At 38.6% G+C, this 19,789-nt stretch overlaps 2 protein-coding genes and 1 long non-coding RNA gene across 3 annotated transcripts; 2 read left to right on the forward strand and 1 right to left on the reverse strand.

Annotated features, from left to right (window-relative positions):
• The first annotated feature begins 649 nt into the window (after window positions 1-649).
• On the forward strand, window positions 650-3,824 carry LOC117932788 (protein trichome birefringence-like 25). Its single transcript, XM_034854116.1, has 3 exons — window positions 650-1,053; window positions 1,797-2,080; window positions 2,863-3,824. The coding sequence occupies exons 1-3, from the start codon at window positions 762-764 to the stop codon at window positions 3,637-3,639; spliced, it is 1,353 nt and encodes a 450-aa protein (XP_034710007.1). The 5' UTR covers window positions 650-761; the 3' UTR covers window positions 3,640-3,824.
• Window positions 3,825-4,656: 832 nt separating this feature from the next.
• LOC117932789 lies at window positions 4,657-6,057 on the reverse strand. Its single transcript, XR_004654227.1, has 2 exons — window positions 5,902-6,057; window positions 4,657-4,924 (listed from the first exon to the last, which is right to left on the reverse strand). It is a non-coding gene; the product is annotated as an uncharacterized LOC117932789 (long non-coding RNA).
• A 12,087-nt stretch (window positions 6,058-18,144) lies between these two features.
• Window positions 18,145-19,785, forward strand: LOC117931612 (hydroquinone glucosyltransferase-like). The gene has a single exon (XM_034852597.1). The coding sequence runs from the start codon at window positions 18,232-18,234 to the stop codon at window positions 19,639-19,641; it is 1,410 nt and encodes a 469-aa protein (XP_034708488.1). The 5' UTR covers window positions 18,145-18,231; the 3' UTR covers window positions 19,642-19,785.
• Window positions 19,786-19,789: the final 4 nt, after the last annotated feature.

Below are 19,789 nucleotides of genomic sequence, written 5' to 3' on the forward strand. Positions count from 1 at the left end.
AAGATTAATTAAAATATAAGCTATGATTGAGAATGTTTATTGGAATGAGAGCGACTAAAACATGTTTTTTTAGGATATGTTCAAAACATTGGAATAAAGAATGGAAATATAGAATTATTTAGTCAAAATTTTATTTCGATGAAAATAAATCTTATTTTTGTTAGGATTTTGATTATGAGATATATATATTAATTATTCGATTAAATGCTATAACAAAATTTGGTAAGAGAAAAAGAGATTGGTAATTGATATACAATATTTATGCCTTAATTTATGTATTTTATTTTTTAAAATTATAAATTTTAAAAATAATAATGGAAGATCATCAATATGGTCCTTAATTTTGTTCATTTTCTTATAAATTACTTAAAAATAATAATAAAAAAACTCTAGAGTTTCCATTGAAAGAGAAGTATGCTATCCATTTTGAGATTTGGAAATTAAATGGGTCTCCAAAGAAAAATTTAATTTTCAGCCAGAGGCTTCAAAATGTGAATTTTTTTTAACGGAAGAAGTATGAAACTTTCTCTACCCATTTTCACACCAACCAAACAGAGCCCAACAAAAACCATCACTCATTGCCCCACGGTTTACACCCACACCTACAGAGAAATGAACTGACATGTCCTTTTATCAACTCTTCTTTATTCCAAGTTACTCTCTCTTTTCAACTAATATTTAACGCACGTCCTGCTATAACTCTTTTTGGTAGCTCTGAAAACTCTGCAACTTTTCTCTCTCTTCTTCATTTTCTCTCTTTGATGGTGCAGGAAATGAGGTTTGAAATGAACCCATTTTCACTTCACAAGCACAACCACACATTTGTGAAGTGTGCTCTCTGTTTTGTGTTAATGGGTCTTGCTGTTCGCCTTTGGTTTTCTGATTCAATCAGATTTTCTAGTGTTGTGGATTCTGTAGAGACTCCTCTTGAAGGAAAAACAGAGTCTCTGGCTCCTGAAGAACAAAAGACACAGTCTCTGGAAGATTCTTTGCCCATTCAAACCCCAGTTTCAGTTGATTTTCCTGGAAATGATAACCAAACTTCCCAGAAAGGTGAGCCATTTTTCTCCCATTTTCTCTTTCTTTCTTCAAGTCATGCATGAATGAGAAAATTCGAATTGGTTTTTTTTTTTTTTTTCATTTTGTCCATAAAGATCTTTGAGTATAACTTCTCATTCAAACCAAAAAATAAAATCATTTTAGTAAGTTATAAAATTGCCTGTTTTTAGATCAAAATTGGATTTGTTTTTTCCTGTTTCCTTCTTTTTTTGATACCATGCGTGAATGTGGAGGCCTCGAATCACATGAAGTAAATGGGTGTTCTTTTCTTAAAAAGGGGGAAAAAAAATCGATGGGCTACTCCTTTTTTTTTCCCAGACCTGTTCAATTTTTTTCTTTTTAATTTTCCCAACTTCCATGCTAAGAAACCAAACAGGATATGGATTTTCCATTCTTTAATTCCTTTTTTTTCAATAATAAAGTAGATTAAACCTGCCTTTCTTCTGATTTTTCTGCTCATTTTCCCATATTTAGCAACTCTGCTTTCCATTCCTGAGAGTACTTATGATTTCATTCATCCAATTTTCCCGAGAAAATGAAAGGAGTTCACGAATAACCCAATTGTCTAATGGTAGTATCTATCATTGGGTATAGACAAATATGTCTACCATTAGATTGAATCTTTGTCTTTTCCCAGACTTCTATGTGTGCTATAATTCATATTTGGTGGGTTGTTTTTGAGTTTAATCTGTATGCCCTGCAACCTCACTGATAATGATTTCATTTCTGCAATCTAGATTCAGCAAAATGTGATATTTTCACTGGAGATTGGATCCCAGACCCATCAGGTCCAGTTTACACTAATGAGAGCTGCCATGCCATTGAAAATCATCAAAATTGTATGAGAAATGGCAGACCGGATTCCGGGTATTTATACTGGAGGTGGAATCCAAGAGACTGTGAGCTGCCCAGGTTCAATCCAGAGAGATTTCTCGATTTAATGAGGAATAAATCTTGGGCTTTTATCGGGGACTCCATTTCTCGCAATCATGTGCAGTCACTGCTTTGCATTCTATCACAGGTATCCTGAAAATCTCCCATCTCCCTTGTGTTGATTTCTCCTCTAAGAATTGTTTTATTTTTCAGTTGGTTTTGCATAATTTTCGGCATTGTTTGTTGGTTGATTACCCACCTACATTTCTTATTTCATCAGAACGAGTAGAAGAAACTCAGGATCATTACCAGAACTTGTCTGTGATTCATCATTTCCTGTGTCATCTTGTGATTTAAGGCATTCCCTTCTATCTAAGGGTTCTATGGTGGATCTCCTTTGGACTGTTCCATCAACCTCTTACTCAGATGGAGCTGGGTCCTGGTCCCTGACTCCATGGTCAAAGGTTGAGACATTAGGGCAAGGCTTGGTGGCTTGTGTGGTCCGTTTTTTTTTTTCTCAATATTCCCTTTGATGCTGCTAAGTTATGTGAAGATTTTGATTTCATTGTGGATGACAGCTTCCAGTTTTCTTGTAAATTTCTCCTTTTAGAGGCTGAAAAGTCATTTTCCGAGCTGGGTTTCCCACCAAATTACCATGTGGAATGATTTTCCTCGGTTTGATTCCGTTTCCATGCCCTCCTCTTGTCTTCTCTGGAACTTTAATGGTTGATGAACCATCCTTGTTGCTTGGGCTTTATTTGCAATCAATGCGATAAGAACTATAGATTGTTACTTCTAACCAACAAAGCTGCATTCTACACCTACCCCACATGGTGTTTTGTTCTAAATGACATTAGTCTGCATCTTTTTGAGAATTGTTTTAGCTTTTTTAATGGCTATCGATCAAATTCTGGTTACTATATGCTGCAGGTAGAAGAAGCCGTTGAGGTCTACCATGATGAGGAGTACAGATCCAAGAGATGGCACTTTCCTTCCCACAACTTCACCCTTTCAGTGATTTGGACCCCTTTTCTGATAGAAGCCGATATATTTGAAGACATCAATGGAGTTTCCTCATCTGATGTTATGCTTCATCTCGACAAACTCGATAAAAATTGGACTGAACAGTACAAGAGCTTTGACTATGTGGTGATTGCTGGTGGGAAATGGTTTCTCAAGACTGCTATCTACTATGTGAATGATACAGTCATGGGCTGCCATTACTGCCCTGGAAGGAACTTGACTGAGCTTGGGTTTGAGTTTGCGTATCGGAAAGCACTCCAGATGGTTCTCAACTTTGTCACAGGGTCCGATCACAAGGGCTTTGTATTCCTTAGAACTACCACACCAGATCACTTTGAGAATGGAGAGTGGTTCAGTGGAGGGACATGTAAAAGAATGGTACCCTTCAAAGAAGGTGAGATAGATATGCGAGATATAGACAGGATAATGCGTGATATCGAGCTGGAAGAATTTGAGAAGGTAGTTGCAGATGCAGGTACAGAAAGGGGTGTGATTCTGAAACTATTAGACACTACCCATCTTTCGTTGTTGAGGCCAGACGGGCACCCGGGGCCTTACAGGCAGTTCCATCCATTTGCAGAGGATAAAAATGCAACAGTGCAGACTGACTGTCTGCATTGGTGCTTGCCAGGGCCTATAGATTCTTGGAACGATTTGGTTATGGAAATGCTGGTTAATGGTTGAACACTTCGACTTCCTAAGCAGATTTTGTTTAACTCTGATTTTCATGATTTTTGAGATTCTTATAGCTTATATAACACAGGTTCTCACCATGGGTGATCAGAACCAATGATCACCCAGCGATGCCCCAGCCCTTGGGAAGCTGTTGGCCTGCAAAACTATTTATCCGATACCAAATTTTTTTACCATACTACCAAATTATACCCTGTCCATCCATATCCTTGTGTCATTTCTATATATATTAAAAAAACAAAAGAGGTCTGATTTTTGTTATACATTATTTGAGTAGTGTTAAGAGGGCATGGAGTCTGTTTCCATCCCTGGGCATTACCTCTCAATATTTCATAAAAAGATAAGACATTCTTGATGTTGATGCACCAGCGTGGATAGAAAAACAACCCATATGGCAAAACTACAACTCCAAACTTGTACCTGAATACTAGCCATTTAGGTTGCCTTTGATATGTAGTTTTTATAACAAGGAATTTTGCATTCCCTTTCTCATTCTAAAAAACAATCTAAATACATTAAAGAAAAGGAAATAAATTTGATTTTTCATTCTCTATTCCGACATTCCAAACATAGTCTCACTTGTTTTTCGGGATAATGAGAAAATTAATGGAACCATGTTTAGGCTAGAACCTGGGCATGTTCATAACATTAATGGCTATAAAGCCCACATATATTGTCTTGGATGATATAATTTACTATTATCAGAAATTGATGCTAGAGAATGGACATCTTCCTAATGACTACAGAGACTTAAACTATCAATTATCTTAGATGATAATAGTCTCATTTCTGGCATGAAGCAATAGACCAAAGATTTGTGGTCGAAGCAGAGGATCGATAACTTGAACCCTTAATGCCCATCAAGGATGTTTCTATCTAGAGATCTCTGTCTCGATGATTGTTTCGTGAATTCAAAACCCATGTTGGGTTGAATGAGCACAACACAAATTAGCCATTGCCAAGCATGAAATGAGACAAGGCAACCATGGAGTGACTAACAGCAAAAGCTAATCACAAGAATCAGGGTTGAACAACCAAATCTATTGAACTTAGCTCAGAAGTTTTGGTTCAAACTGTCAACATTATTCAACAAAAATTCCATGCCCCAAACTGCAACTTAAACACAAGTTTGCGTATTATATCCAACAAAAGCAGACCTCAAGTCCTTGACACAGGCTTAAACCAAATTTGAGACGAGAAGGCACCAAATCCCTTGTTTCTACTTGTTTGTTGATCCCTGGTCATTCTTCACCTTCTCCGGGCTAGGGAACAAATCCTGCAAACCAAAGATTACATGATATTAGTCCAAGTGTCACTCCTGAAACAACCTGTGCAATAGTACTCCGAGTTCAGTAGCCGAGGCTACAAATACATTGCCATGACATTGAAGAAAGGTTAGATCTTATCACCAAAGGACTTATTATTTTCTTCTGTTACTATCATTTCCAAGAGCTAAATTTCCAAAAACACCAGAAGGAGCCTAAAAGATGTTTTCCTGCGTTGTTTCATAAATGCCACCAAACTTGAACACGGTATAAAGTGGTCACCATAAACCGATCCTCCGAATGTTGGGAATGGGCAAGTATTAGGTCTATGGTAGACCAAGAACTTGGATTGGATTTTCTTATACAGTCGAGAATTTACGCAAATGACCTCAAGTACACAGAAATAAACCAAATCGAATGTTCAAGACTCAGTTTTGAATCAATTATAGCTACATTTTTTTAGGGTATTGCAAAATCAATTCAATTAATGAAGCAATCATCAAATTCTAGAATTTGGGACCAAATAGTATACTTGTTGTTGAATCACCCACTTGAATTACAGTCTGGATCAGAACCTAGGCGGGTAAACTCCAACACCCTAATCCTCCTCCGTTCGGTAGCCAAGAAAATGCTGGAAAATAAAAGAAATAAAGAATCTTATAATCCTAAATTTACGACATCATTTTACTCCCCTCCATTCGAATAAACCCAATCGAACTACAGTGAACAAAACTTGTAATAACTAAACACAAGATCGAAAATCTGTTTCCTTTTCTTTTCCTTAGTTTTCCCAGCAACGAAACAGATCCACAGATTGAAATGGCCCAAATTTCCAAACCCTAATTTTTTTAACCAACCCAATTCCAAACCAGATCCATACTTACCCACCAAAAAATCTCCCGAAGGAAAATAAAAAAAGAAAAAATATATTAACGCAATAGAAAGAAATCTAGGGTTTTGAATTTTGTTGGGAATGAGAAATGCTCACGTCTTTAACGATGATGTAGTTGATAATAGTGACAGGCACAGCTATCGCTGCCAATATGGCAACTGGGCCAGTTAGCAGACTCCATTTTCGGTATATCATCTTCTTCTCTTCCTTTTCTTCTTCTGCCACCTCTTTTTCTGTCGAGCCAAACACCGAAGAACACCATAGAAACGGTATTAATTGGTAGTGTTTTGGGCCTGATCCTGGGCCTGGGTTAGCAGTTCGAGTTGTGCCCAAACCTTTACTCCTGCGGGGCCTATATCCTTAGGCCCAGTACAGGTTTAGCCCAGTTTTATGGTTAGATTTTTTCTATGATGCACCCAACTTTGATCTAGTTTAAGGGCTTAAATTTACTTAAACCTTAATGTTTGATGTAAATACATCCAATCATTCAAATTTCGTGGATTAACACTCATATAAATTTATAAAATTAATTTTATAAATATTTTAAATGAAAAAAATTTAGGTAGATGTATTTAATAATTCTTTTAAAAAATAAATTTATGTACGAAACACATCTATAGGAATAACGGACAAAATTTGAAATTAATGGTGGCTTTTGATTGACAAAAGTACCTTTAGAAAGTATTTTTGAAGTAAACTTATACATTTGGTAGAAATTATGAAACATTTTTTAAAAAGTTGAAAACACTTGCACTTTTTTTTTGGAGAAACATTTGATAAATGATTCTTTTAAAAACATTTTAAAAAAACACTTTCAAGAAAAAGACCACCAAACGTACTCTTATTGAAAGTACTTTTGAAAAAAATCACTTGATAAGTGATTTTTTAAGAATCATTTCAAGTGATTCTCCATCATTATAAAAATGATACTGAAAAGTTTACCATACATCTAATTTTCACAATATAAAGCTTCAAAGCATTAAAAAAACTACTTATAATTCTCTCAAAATCACTTCCAAAAAGACTCTAACTTATTAGATTTGAGAAAACAACTCTTTTTTTTAGTTTTTTTTTCTTTCATTCAAAATGTAATTTAATCGTAAATAAAAATAATGCCATTAGTGACTAGGAGTGAAGTCACATAAGGCTTACATGAGCAAATGAACCCCTCGGGAGTTTGGAAAACAAATCTTCTTTAATGAGGATTTGATCATTTTCTTTTAAATTTACGACTATCACAAAATTATGTGGATAATGTTTTCTTTTTTATTTTTTTTATTTTTTTTAATCCCAAAATAAATTATTATTCTTATCATATCAACTTACTTTCTAACTCCCACACTCATTGTAATCATTGAACATTTTTTTTTTCAGGTTTTATATCAATTTTCATATCTATTCATAATATGGCAAAATTTATTAATCTCTCGAATTATAGCCATTCGATTTAGGCAAGATCTGAAAAATACAGATGTTTTTCAAAAAAAAAAAAAAAAGAAAAAAAAAGAAAAATGAAAAAAGAGAAAGTAAAATTTTTGACACCCTAAGAGCCCTAAACCCCAAACTCAGTACAACTCTTCTGAGGACAGCCCAATAGTGGGGCCCAATCCAAAATTATTTTCCGCGTAGGTCCAAAAAGTAATAAACGCGGGGACCAATGGACCATATAACCTAGATTAAACACCTACATTATTATTATTACTTTTTTGGATTAAGTTAAGATACGGCATGACACGGTGAGATGTTTTTGAAAATAAAATAATAAAAACAATTGAAAATATATATTTTTTCCAACATTTTTTAAGCACTTTATTACAAGTCATGCACTTATACGTAGTCGACTCATGAAGGGTCGTAGACTTTATTTGATAAAAGAAAAAAAAATATTAATTGTCTAAAATATTTTATAGCATGGTAGCATCCAATCAATAAGACAACTAAATATTATCTTGTCTTGTCTTGTGGAAATTGACGGTACGACTTCATATGCTTTTGACATTAATAAGACAAAAATAAATTATTATCGTGTTTCTAACACTACCAAATTTTTTGTGATAAATAATATTTATCGAACTACTATTTTTTCTAAAAATCTAAATGGATAAGATTTGAAATGCATTGAATTTGAATTCATATTCAATCCATAAAGGCAAAATTTGAAATCATATTAACCTCACAACAAACCTAACTTTAATATCATATTCAACTATCAATTTTAAATTTTAAGTTTGTAGAATTTGGACTTGAGTTCATATCATGTTTTTTAATAATATTATATCTTAATCACTAAAAGGATTATCAATATCATCGTTAATCATGATTATCATCATATTTAATTTAATTCTATTATTTTTATTATATTTAATATGATTTTTCCATATTATAAAAATACAGTGGATACATCCCGTCCTATAGGATAGATAATACATATTATAAGATATGGATTACAGGTTTTAACCATATTTGATTTTATTTTGTATATTTTAAAATAAATTAAATATGAAAAAAATATTAATTGTGGACCCCTATTTTGGGGTGTATTTTTTTGCAGATTATTTTGCTAGGTGGAGGGCTCTTAAAGAGCCACGTGTTGCCTCAAGAGAGGTTGTTGGGGAATCACAATGGTGGGTGGAGGATGCAATGAGGAAAGGACACGTGTGAGAGAATATTCTTAGGTGGTTTTTGAAGATTTAGAGGAGCGTATTTTGTTATAGAGAGAGTGAGACCGTTAAGTAGAGGAGGAGTGAGATAGCTTGGAGAGAGAAAAAAATCAGCTAGCCAGAAACGAGTGAGGAGCTTTGGAGAGAACCAGAAAGGGAGGTGGAGGGTTTAGAGGGGTATTTTCTTTTAGAGAGTTGGGTTATAGAGGAGCGTGTGGGTGGTTTGAGGAAGAAGAAAACTCGAGCAGGAAGGATAGCTGGGAAAAGGAAGAGAGAGAGAAAAAAAAAACCAGGAGAGGAAGAAAAAGGATGGCTTGCTAAGTTCTTGCCGACATTGCTGGAGAGGATCATTTTCAAGTATGTTTATTGTGGATTTCCCATTCACTTCAACTGGTATGCTTTTCTTCTCTTTTCCTGCTGATTCTTGGATGATGTTTGACGGTTGGGAGTAAGCATGTTCATATTTTTTTTTTTTTAATGATTCTTGTTGAGGATTAGTTTGGCCTTGTTTCAGTTTCCCCATAAGATATTTCCAACCATGTTTTGATTTTTATTTGGTACTCATTTGATTTCACTCACCCTCATCTAAGCCTGTTGATTAAAATGTGAAGCACGACTTGTACGGGTTCATTTTTTGTCTCTACCCTTTGTGCTATATTTTGTTGTCTTCCTTTGTTCTTGGTGTCCGTCCATGGTGAGCATCAGTTTTCTCATCTTTGCTTGAGAAAGCAAGGAACCACGAAGTATGTATTCTCAGTCTGTGGGTATGAAGACCTGTAACATGCTTGTCATGGCTAGGTGACTTTATACATGTATCTGTTAGGCATGTGAACAAGGAAATCTAGATCGGGGTGGCCTTTTCCGGAGGTTGTATGAGAATTTTCAGTGGGCTTTCTGAGTTCATTCAACCTCTGGGTGCCTTTGCTGTTGAGAATCCACAGTTTAGGGATGATTCGGAGAGTAATGTCATGTGTTGGCTATTATATGAGCTAAGATCTGTAGAGATTATAAAATCGGCTAATCTTCTTAGTCCTGAAGCTGAGAGTGCATTGATGAGACACATAAGAAGCCCTTTAGACAATGAATTGGTTCCAATCTCTAAATTCTGGGACACTAAGAGAATTGTTTATGAACTTAGTAGTGTCTACAGAAGTCGCAATGATATATCAATTTTTTGGATCCTTGAATGAAACAAATTTGAATCTTTTTGTTGAAGAACATCCCCTGGGCCAATGATGAGACTACTACTTCCACCTGGTGCCGCTCCTTACAAGAAGATGATCATGCTGTAATAAGACCATTGATACCACATAAGCCATCATATGTCATGTCAGCCGAGTAGGCCTACCATGGGCTGCTTTCTGTGGCGGAGATCACCAACAATGCCTTTAAGCCCTCATCCACGATGATCAAATGCGACCTATGCCATGGAAAATACATGCTTGTTGTTTGATGAACAAGGGTGACGCGGTGCTCAAGGATGTGAATGCTGATGAAGCCACTATCTTCCCCATTTCCCACGCAAAACCATTGTAAAACCATTCTCACATCTCCCTACCCAGTCTACCTCTCATACCCATTTCTCTCACTACACATAGTTCCACTCAACACCAAACCTTATAAACCCATTTAATTTCACCACCCCTTTCATACCCACCAAACCTGTGCACTGCCCTCAACACTTTATCATCTCTCTTGGCGTCTCCGACTTGAAGAAGAACTACAAGTCCACACCGACGTTGCAGCAGTTCTACACAGGCGACCTATTCGTTGTCGCCTCTGACGGCTCCTTCATTGTTTGCGCCTACGACGATGCCATCAAAGTCATGGACTCCTCCAATATTTCAATCAATTGTAAAACGTTAATGACGAAACCCACTCTCACCAGCTTGCATTTTGCTTTTGCTCTCTTCATCCTCCATTTCTTTCTACTCTGCGCTTCTACGAGTTTTGATTTGGAAGCTTTGATGGTGTTCAAAGAAAGTGTCGATGTTGCTAACAAGCTCGCTACCTGGAACGTAATGGTTAATCCGTCTAGCTGATAAGACGTTTCCTATCTCCAGAACAGAGTGTCTCGCCTCGTGCTCGAGGGTCTCGACCTACAAGGTAGTTTCCTGCCCCTTGTATCTCTCACTCAACTTTGAGTTCTGAGTCTCAAGCGAAACCATATCTCTAGCCCTATTTCGACTCTCTCTAACCTCATTGCTCTAAAGCTGCTTTTTATTGTATTGTATTTCCTGAGTGAAAGAATATACATCAGTGCCTTTATATAGGAGGCATGTGTGTGCGGTATAAGTAACCTAACTGGGCCTAAAGCCCATAACATAATATACCCATAATATACATTAACAGCCCCCCTTAAACTCAAGGTGGATATGAGACCAACTTGAGGTTGTCAATTAAATCACGAGTGCGTCTTGTAGGAAGTGACTTGGTGAACATATCTGCAAGCTGATCTTGGAGGAGACGAAGAAAAGCTTAAGAGCACCATGGACAAGATGATAACGGATAAAATGACAATCAATCTCAATGTGTTTAGTCCGTTCATGAAAGACATCATTGTGAGCAATATGAATGGCACTCTGGTTGTCACAATAAAGGGGAGTAACAGAGGAGGTGGACACACCTAAATCCTTAAGAAGCCATCTTAGCCAAAGGAGCTCAGATGTGGTATCAGCAAGGGCACGATATTCTGCTTCAGTACTGGAGCGGGCCACAAAAGTTTGTTTCTTACTTCTCCAAGAAATCAAAGAAGAACCAAGAAGGAAGCAGCAACCTGTAGTGGACCTGCGATCAGTAGGATCTCCTGCCCAATCAGCATCAGAGAATGCACATAGTACAAGAGGAGATTGAGCTGAGTAGAAAAGGCCATGAAAAATGGTACCCTTCAGGTATCGAAGAATGCGCAGAACAGCAACATAGTGAGTTGATTGTGGAGCAGACAAATACTGGCTCACCTGATGAACAACATAGGAGATGTCTGGACGAGTAACTGTGAGATAAACTAAGCTGTCAACCAATCGTCTGTAAAGAGAAGGATTGAACAATGGTTTCCCCCCGGAGGGTGTCAGATGCGCATTAAGTTCGACTGGAGTGTCAACATTCTTACTGTCAGTGAGTCCGACTTGAGACAGCAGATCAGAAGCATACTTGGCTTGAGTAATATAAAGACCATTTGTGGAATGAGTAATTTCAAGACCCAGGAAATAGCTGAGATGTCCAAGATCTTTCATCTCAAACTGCTGACTGAGAAAATCCTTGAGTTCTTGAATGCCACTAAGGTCATTACCAGTTATGATCATATCATCCACATATAGAAGAAGCAAAATAGTGCCTTTATCAGTACGACGAAGAAATAAGGCAGAATCATACGGACTGACAGTGTAACCCAAGTGAAAAATAGTGGAGCTGAACTTGGCAAACCAAGCTCGTGAGGCTTGTTTAAGACCATAAAATACACGTCGAAGATGACAAACCTTGTTTGATTCAACAGAGAGACCAGGAGGAGGTTGCATATAGATTGCTTCACTCAGATCCCCATTAAGGAAGGCATTTTTAACATCCATCTGAAAAAGGTCCCAATGACGAGCAGCAGCAACAGCTAAGAGAGCACGAACAGATGAGATACGAGCAACTAGAGCAAAAGTCTCTTCATAATCAATCCCATATTCCTGTGTAAAGCCTTTGGCAACAAGACGAGCCTTGTAGCGCTCAACGGATCCATCAGAGAGAGTCTTGATCTTATAGATCCACTTACAACCAACCACAGACTGTCCAGGAGGGAGAGGAACCAAGTCCCAAGTATGGTTTTTGGTTAATGCATCAAGTTCCTCTTTCATAGCAATCTGCCATAAAGGGTCAGTAGAGGCCTCATGATAGGTTTGAGGCTCGTGAAGTGTAGCAAGGGTAGTGTAACAATGATAGTCAAGTAGGTGTGGAGGAATGGATCTTACCCGGGTTGAGTGGCGAGGTGGAATGTCTTGTGGAGGATCTTCAGGCAGAGTAGGAGCAGGGGACCCAGTCTCAAAGTGGGGTAGCTCGTCATCAATCTGTTCATCTGCAACTTGTCTAGGAGAAGCATAAAAAATATCTGGAGAGAAGTCCAAAGGAGGATCAAAAGTATTTGTAGAAGGAACAAGAGACTCATCTGGAAAGATTTCTAAAACAGAGGAGTTAGTCAAGGAAGAACGAAAATGAGAGAGTTCAACAAACAATCGATGTTCCTAAAAGACAACATTACGAGAAACACGAAGACGATGAGAGACAGGATCATAACACCTATACCCCTTTTGAGTTTCACCATAACCAAGGAAACAACAGAGTCTAGAGCGAGGCTCAAGTTTGTTGTGCTCATGAGACTAAAGAAGAACAAAACAAGCAGATCCAAATGAGCGAAGGTGATGATAGATAGGGGGTGACCTAAAGAGACGCTCATACGGAGTCTGATTATGGATGACAGTACTTGGAATACGGTTAATTGCATGAACAGCATGAAGAGCCGCTTCACCCCAAAATGGGGCAGGAATTTTGGCAAAAAGAAGCAGAGCACGAACAGTGTCAAGAATATGACGAAGTTTTCTTTCGGCTCGACCATTTTGCTGAGAGGTACCTGGACAAGTTAGATGATGTACAGTGTCATAGGAATGTAACAGAGCTTGAAACGCATGTTGAGTATATTCAAGAGCATTATCAGATCGAAAGGTTTTGATACGTTTGGAGAATTGTGTTTCAACCATTTTTGCAAAATTGCTATATATTGATAAAATTTCGGAACGAGATTTCATAGGGAAAATCCAACTATAACGAGAATAATCATCAATAAAAACAACAAAGTATCGAGATCCACCAATACTAGCAACAGGAGAAGGTCCCCAAACATCAGAATGAATTAACTCAAAAATACTATTAGAAATGGATTCACTGTTATTAAAAGGCAAAGCTGGCTGTTTTCCTAACTGATAAGAAGTACAATAAAAAATGTCTTTAGACACAGAACCCAACAGACCCCTAGACACTAACTGTTGTACCCGAGAAGATGATGCATGACCAAGACGAGAATGTCAAAGTGCAAGAGAAGGTAAGGAAGAAACTGCAGCAGCTGCAGTAGCAATAGAAACAGGAGCAACAGGTGGAAGATGAAGATTGCTCACGGGAAACATACGCCCAACTCTAGGACTGGTCCCAAGCTCCTGCCCTGTCCTCGGATCCTGCACAATACACCCAGAATAGTAAAAAATAAGGCGATAACCTAGTTCAGCTAATTGTTCCACAGAGCACAAATTATAGGATAGGTCAGGAACATGGAAGACTCCAGGAGCAGAAAGATTAGAGGTTGAAACAAAACCTAGACTATTCCCATGCATGGTGGAACCATCAGCTATATGAATATTTAGAGGATGTGGTGCAGGGTCAAGTTTGGAGAATAGGGATGAGTGAGGTGTCATGTGATTGCAGTAGGCAGAATCAAAAAACCAAGTTTGAGACTTACCAGGTAGAACAGATAAGGCAGTGGAAAGAGATGCATTACCAGCCATACGAACAACCTGAGCTATGATCTCCTGTAGTTCAGTGGAGGAGAGGTTGATAGTAGATCCAGAAGACTTGGACTCAACTGAGGTGGAAGCCATTGGCGGAGTAGGCTCAATATTAGCAACAACAGCAGTAGATTTGTTACGACGGTAACAAGTCTCAATGGTGTGGCTAGAACGCTTGCAATAGTTGCAGAACTTTTTGTTGGTCTGCTTGCGACGATTGCTAGAGCCATAAGAATCACCTGATTGCTGGGGTTGCTCTATGAGTGGAGTAGATGGAGTAATAGCCAAAACATTGAGCTTATTTTGGGCTTGAAGGGTTGCAAGACGAGCTTCTTCTCTAACCAACTCATTTACAGCAGTATCAAGAGAGGGAGCAGGACTGCGATTGAGTAGCTGACCACGAATGGGCTCAAAGTCCTTGTGAAGTGACATCAAGAATTCATTGAGGCGAAATTCATCTCTAATGGAAGCATATTGCTGAGCATCTTTTGAGCATGTCCAAGTTGGATCAGAAAGGTCAATTTGGTCCCAAATAAAGCGAAGCTGATCATAATAGTCATTGATCGATTGCCCTGGTTCTTGCCTGAGTTGATGTAATTCAACCACTAACTGATATTTCAGGGATCCATGAGTGGTGGAGTACCTTTTGCCCAACATATCCCATGCAGATTTTGCATCATCAAAGCTGCCCATCAGATTGGAAATAGAGGGAATGGAAGTGTTCCGAATCCATGTGAGGATCATGTGGTTATGACTATCCCATTCAATCATGCGATTAAGAAAAACAATGTCTCCTTCACTTGCTCCCTTGACAGGAATAGTCATTGCACCAGTACAATAATGCCAGAGCATGCGACCCTTAAGAAAACTGCATATAGCTTGAGACCAAGATAAGTAATTTTTATTTCCCTCTAATACAGTATTGATGGGACGAGAAAGAAAAATATCCTTTTTATCCATTTAGAGACACAATATGCAAAAACAGACTGCAAAAGTGAAATATACGCGAAAAACTGGGTAAGGAGAACCTGGTCAACCCCGGAAAAGTCAACGGTCAACATCGGTCAAAGTCAACGGTCAACGCCGATCAAAGTCAACGGTCAACACTAGTCAACGGTCAGCTGGTCAACAGATGATGTGGAGATGATGTCAGCTAGGGCTAGTGTGGCATTGACACGTCATTAGTGGTGACGTAGCTAGGGCTGACGTGGCAGAGAGGATGACGTCAGCAGAACAAGCCTGGTGAGTGGAGGCACGTGAGGGCTCCAATGGCGACGAGGTTTCCACGAATGTGTAGATCGGCGTTGGACGATCTTAGTGGTACCGTCAAAATTGAAATTGGAGCAATATTCGCAGCGGTGATGCGAAAAACAGTGATCTTGTGCGGTGTGAAACTCCTTAAGGACGGTGGCTACAAGTCCGGAACCCAAGGACGACGCCTGGATGACGTCGGAGGTTCAACGGCAAAAGGCTGTGGCGGCAGTTGTGATGGCAGAAGCGTTAAAAAGAAAGGAAGTCACACTAATGAAGACAGACTGTTAAGAAAGGGTCAGAGCAGTGGCTCTGATACCATGTTAGAAATACTGAAAGATTGTATTGTATTTCCTGAGTGAAAGAATATACATCAGTGCCTTTATATAGGAGGCATATGTGTGTGGTACAAGTAACCTAACTGGGCCTAAAGCCCATAACATAATATACCCATAATATACATTAACACTTTCTTACAATGAGTTTTCGGGGGAGTTTCCTGCTTCCATCCGTCTCTTTTCTGACTGTAACGTCTCGATTTGTCTCACAACAACTTATTGGGCTAGATTTCGGCGACAGTCAACCACTTGGCATATTCATACACTACGTCTAGAAGAAAATCGATTTTTCGGCAGCATTACAGGTTTGAATATCCCGAATCTACAAGACTTCAACGTCTTCGAACACTGTCTCGTCGGTGAAATACCATAAACTCTTTCCGTGTTCCCTATGTCTGTCTTTTACCGAAATGCGGTTTTCTGTGGATCTCTCATGCCAACATGTAAGAACGTCGTGGGTGACGCAACGAAACCTGGATCCGATGGCGCAATCGCATCGTCGGTGATTCCTAGCGGAAATCCAACAATAGTTGCCTCCTCGCCGAGCTCAATACCGATATCCACAACGCCAATCCAACCACAAAATACTCGGCGACATATTGGTGCCCAACAAGTCTCTCTTACCTTAATTGAATTAGGCGTAGCGGACGTTTTGGGAGGAAAATGGTGGCAATCAACTTTGTGACTAGGGATAATGCGAGGATGGTAGCTGCAGTCACCAACCTCTCAGTGCGACACCTGTTGCACTTCGGGCCTGCATGCATAATTCCAAAATTGCATGGCCACCCTCTTATACTCATTTTCCAAACTCATATATTTCTTCATCCATCTTTATGCATGTCTTTAAAAATTGGTTTTCAAAAGAATCTTGTTTCGACTCCACATTTTTTCATCCTTAGAATTTTTAGGTCTCAAAAATCCCATTTTCAATAATTTGCTGCCATTTCTTTCGACAAGCAATTTTCACATTTTCCTTGATTTTAAAAATGTTTTAAAATAAGCAATAATTTAAAAGTTATGAAGTTAATTTATGCAAAAATAAATCGGGCTTTGGTGGGGGCCCAACTTTGGTGACGTTTTCTCTAAAAAATAAATTTGAGTAAAGAGTGATATCTGATGATTTCTTACTCTGTTTAGCGACATATGTAACATATTTTATGTTCATTATTGTTCATTAACCTCATTTCATGATAGCGCATTATCGCTTGCAGTTAAGGAACAGTAGCACTCTCACTTTGATTTTTCTTTATGCATGCTTTGGCTTCCAGTGTTAAATCATTTTTGTATCCATTAACTTCCTTACCAATTGTCATACTTGCTTCGTCTCATTAGTAGAGACCCATTTTTAGGGACTTAGAGGGGTGCTACGGTCTTTATCGTACCTTCCCAATAAGAAACTTGATCCCCGACCCCATATTTGGTTTTTTGCAAACCATCTTTTCTAAATAAGGAGTCACATTTAGGGTTTTCTTTATATTTTATTTACCTTTTAAAAATAAAACAAAAATAAGTGACGACTCCTAGTCATTTTCTGAAAAATAAATATTTTTCAAATAAAAAGCAAGTTCGCTATCGAGTGGAAGTGCATGAGCAGAAATACAGGTTCCATATTAATATTTAACCATTTTTTTCTTAAAATAAAAAATAACTTATACTTAATTAATTAACAGTTCTTTTTTCTTTTTGCCCATTTAGGAACTAACCCCTAGCCTTTAGGCCGTATCATATTTGTTTTAATAAAAGAAAAAAGGTGAATGAAGCCTTATTGATGAGATGAGGTGATAACATATGCCTTACGCTTCACTTACGTCACATCTTCAAATGTTCACATCAGACAAAAAATAAAAAATAAAAAATAAAAACGGACAATTGTGCTTTGGACCCAATTGGGCCTAAAATAATTGATGGGGAGGATATGAAATATGAAGAGTCCAATATACCCTTCAAAACTATATTCTAGCATAATATTTGACAAACTTTTTTATCTTAATTTTATTTAATAATTATTCTGAAAATTTATTATTTTTAGAAAACTAATTTTATAAAAAATATATATTTTCCAAGCTGTTTGATTTTTAAATAATAATAATAATAATAATTTATTTTTATTTTTTTGGAAAATGGTGTATTTTTTTTCAAATCACTAAATTATATTAAATTATATTAAGATTTACAAAAGGAATAAAATTTAAATTAATATTTTTCTTTTTTTTTTTCATAGTGAGTAAAGGTCATTTCTAAAAAGATAACAAATTCATATTATTTTTTCAATTTTCACACTTACTCTAGGTCTTATGCTTGGTGAATTTATATGGACCAAAGCTTAAATTTTGGGTCCAATTGGGTTCAAAACACAATTATCCCAAATAAAAATCCAATAATAATATTAATAAAATAAAATAAGGCAAAAATCGAGTTCCACACTGTCCTCCACAGCCCTCCAACGAGGAAAACCAAACAAACCCTTACACTGTGGGCCTCACATGTTGCCATGCATAACCTCACAGGTCACAATCCCCCCAAAAAGGACCAACGACTACATATACACCGCTACTACCCACTTCCTCTCCTACTCCAGCTCTCCTTTTCAATCATTTCTCCACCCAGCTTTTCTGGTTTTTCTTCTTCTTTTTTCCATCTTCAATGGCTGAAAAACCTCCCCACATAGCCATTGTCCCGACCCCTGGCATGGGTCACCTCATCCCTCTCATTGAACTAGCCAAACGCCTCGTCACCCACCATGGATTCACAGTCACTTTCATCATCGCCAACGAAAATTCTTTTCTCAAAGCCCCAAAGGCCGTGCTCCAGAGCCTCCCTCCCAGCATAGACTCCATTTTTCTTCCTCCGGTTAGTTTTGACGACTTGCCGGCGGATACGAAGATCGAGACTATGATTTCTCTCACTGTGCTTCGGTCGCTTTCCCATCTCCGGAGCTCGCTGGAGTTGCTGGTTTCGAAGACTCGAGTGGCGGCGCTCGTCGTCGATCTCTTCGGAACCGACGCGTTCGACGTCGCGGCGGAGTTCGGGGTGGCGCCGTACATTTTCTTCACGTCGACGGCGATGGCTCTCTCGCTGTTTCTGTTCCTGCCGAAGCTGGATGAGATGGTGGCGTGCGAATTTCGGGACATGAATGAACCGGTGGCGATTCCTGGTTGCGTGCAGGTCCACGGCTCGGAGCTGCTCGACCCAGTTCAGGATAGGAGGAGCGACGCTTACAAGTGTGTTCTAAACCACACCAAGAGATATCGACTGGCTGAAGGGATAATGGTGAATAGCTTCATGGAGTTGGAGCCTGGACCACTCAAGGCTCTGCAGACACTAGAACCGGGTAAACCGCCGGTCTACCCGGTCGGACCGCTGACAAGGAGGGAGTCGGAGATGGGATCCGGTGAGAACGAGTGTTTGAAGTGGCTGGACGACCAGCCACTTGGCTCCGTCCTATTCGTCTCTTTTGGGAGCGGTGGGACCCTTCCCAGTGAGCAATTAAATGAGCTGGCCTTGGGCTTAGAAATGAGTGAGCAAAGATTTTTGTGGGTAGTGAGGAGCCCTAGTCGTGTGGCTGCTTCTCCATTCTTCAGTGTCCATTCTCAAGATGACCCTTTCTCTTTCTTACCTCAAGGGTTTGTAGATAGAACCAAAGGGCGGGGCCTCTTGGTGTCATCCTGGGCACCACAGGCTCAAATTCTTAGCCACGCATCCACCGGAGGGTTCTTGTCACATTGCGGGTGGAACTCCACTCTCGAGAGCGTTGCCTGCGGTGTCCCCATGATCGCTTGGCCGCTCTACGCCGAGCAAAAAATGAACGCAATAACATTAACCAACGGCTTAAAAGTGGCATTGAGGCCAAAGGTTAACGAAAATGGTCTAATCGATCGTAATGAAATTGCACAAATTGTTAAGGGTCTGATGGAAGGGGAAGAAGGAAAGGATGTACGCAGTCGAATGAAGGACCTTAAGGACGCCGCCGCAAAAGTTTTGAGCCCTGATGGGTCTTCTACAAAGGCACTCGCAACCGTGGCTCAAAAATGGAAGGCTCACAAAAATTATTAGAACAATATTTTTTTTTCCTTGTGTAATTCTATTTATATGTCCTTATATTTTAGGTACCTGTACATTAGGTTCTGTTTGTATATCTTCTTGCTGTTATAAATTATATGTATATTTTATTGAATTGTAGCAGGTGAGTTGAGTGGACCCA

This window comes from Vitis riparia, chromosome 15 (genome assembly GCF_004353265.1).
Source record: "Vitis riparia cultivar Riparia Gloire de Montpellier isolate 1030 chromosome 15, EGFV_Vit.rip_1.0, whole genome shotgun sequence".
In the NCBI taxonomy this organism is placed as follows: Eukaryota; Viridiplantae; Streptophyta; class Magnoliopsida; order Vitales; family Vitaceae; genus Vitis; species Vitis riparia.

Coding starts and splice junctions, on each gene's coding strand:
- LOC117932788 (XM_034854116.1), top strand. CDS start 762: ATGGTGCAGGAAATGAGGTTTGAAATGAACCCATTTTCACTTCACAAG. Junction 1,054..1,796: donor TAACCAAACTTCCCAGAAAG/GTGAGCCATTTT, acceptor TCTGCAATCTAG/ATTCAGCAAAATGTGATATT. Junction 2,081..2,862: donor TGCTTTGCATTCTATCACAG/GTATCCTGAAAA, acceptor TATATGCTGCAG/GTAGAAGAAGCCGTTGAGGT.
- LOC117931612 (XM_034852597.1), top strand. CDS start 18,232: ATGGCTGAAAAACCTCCCCACATAGCCATTGTCCCGACCCCTGGCATG.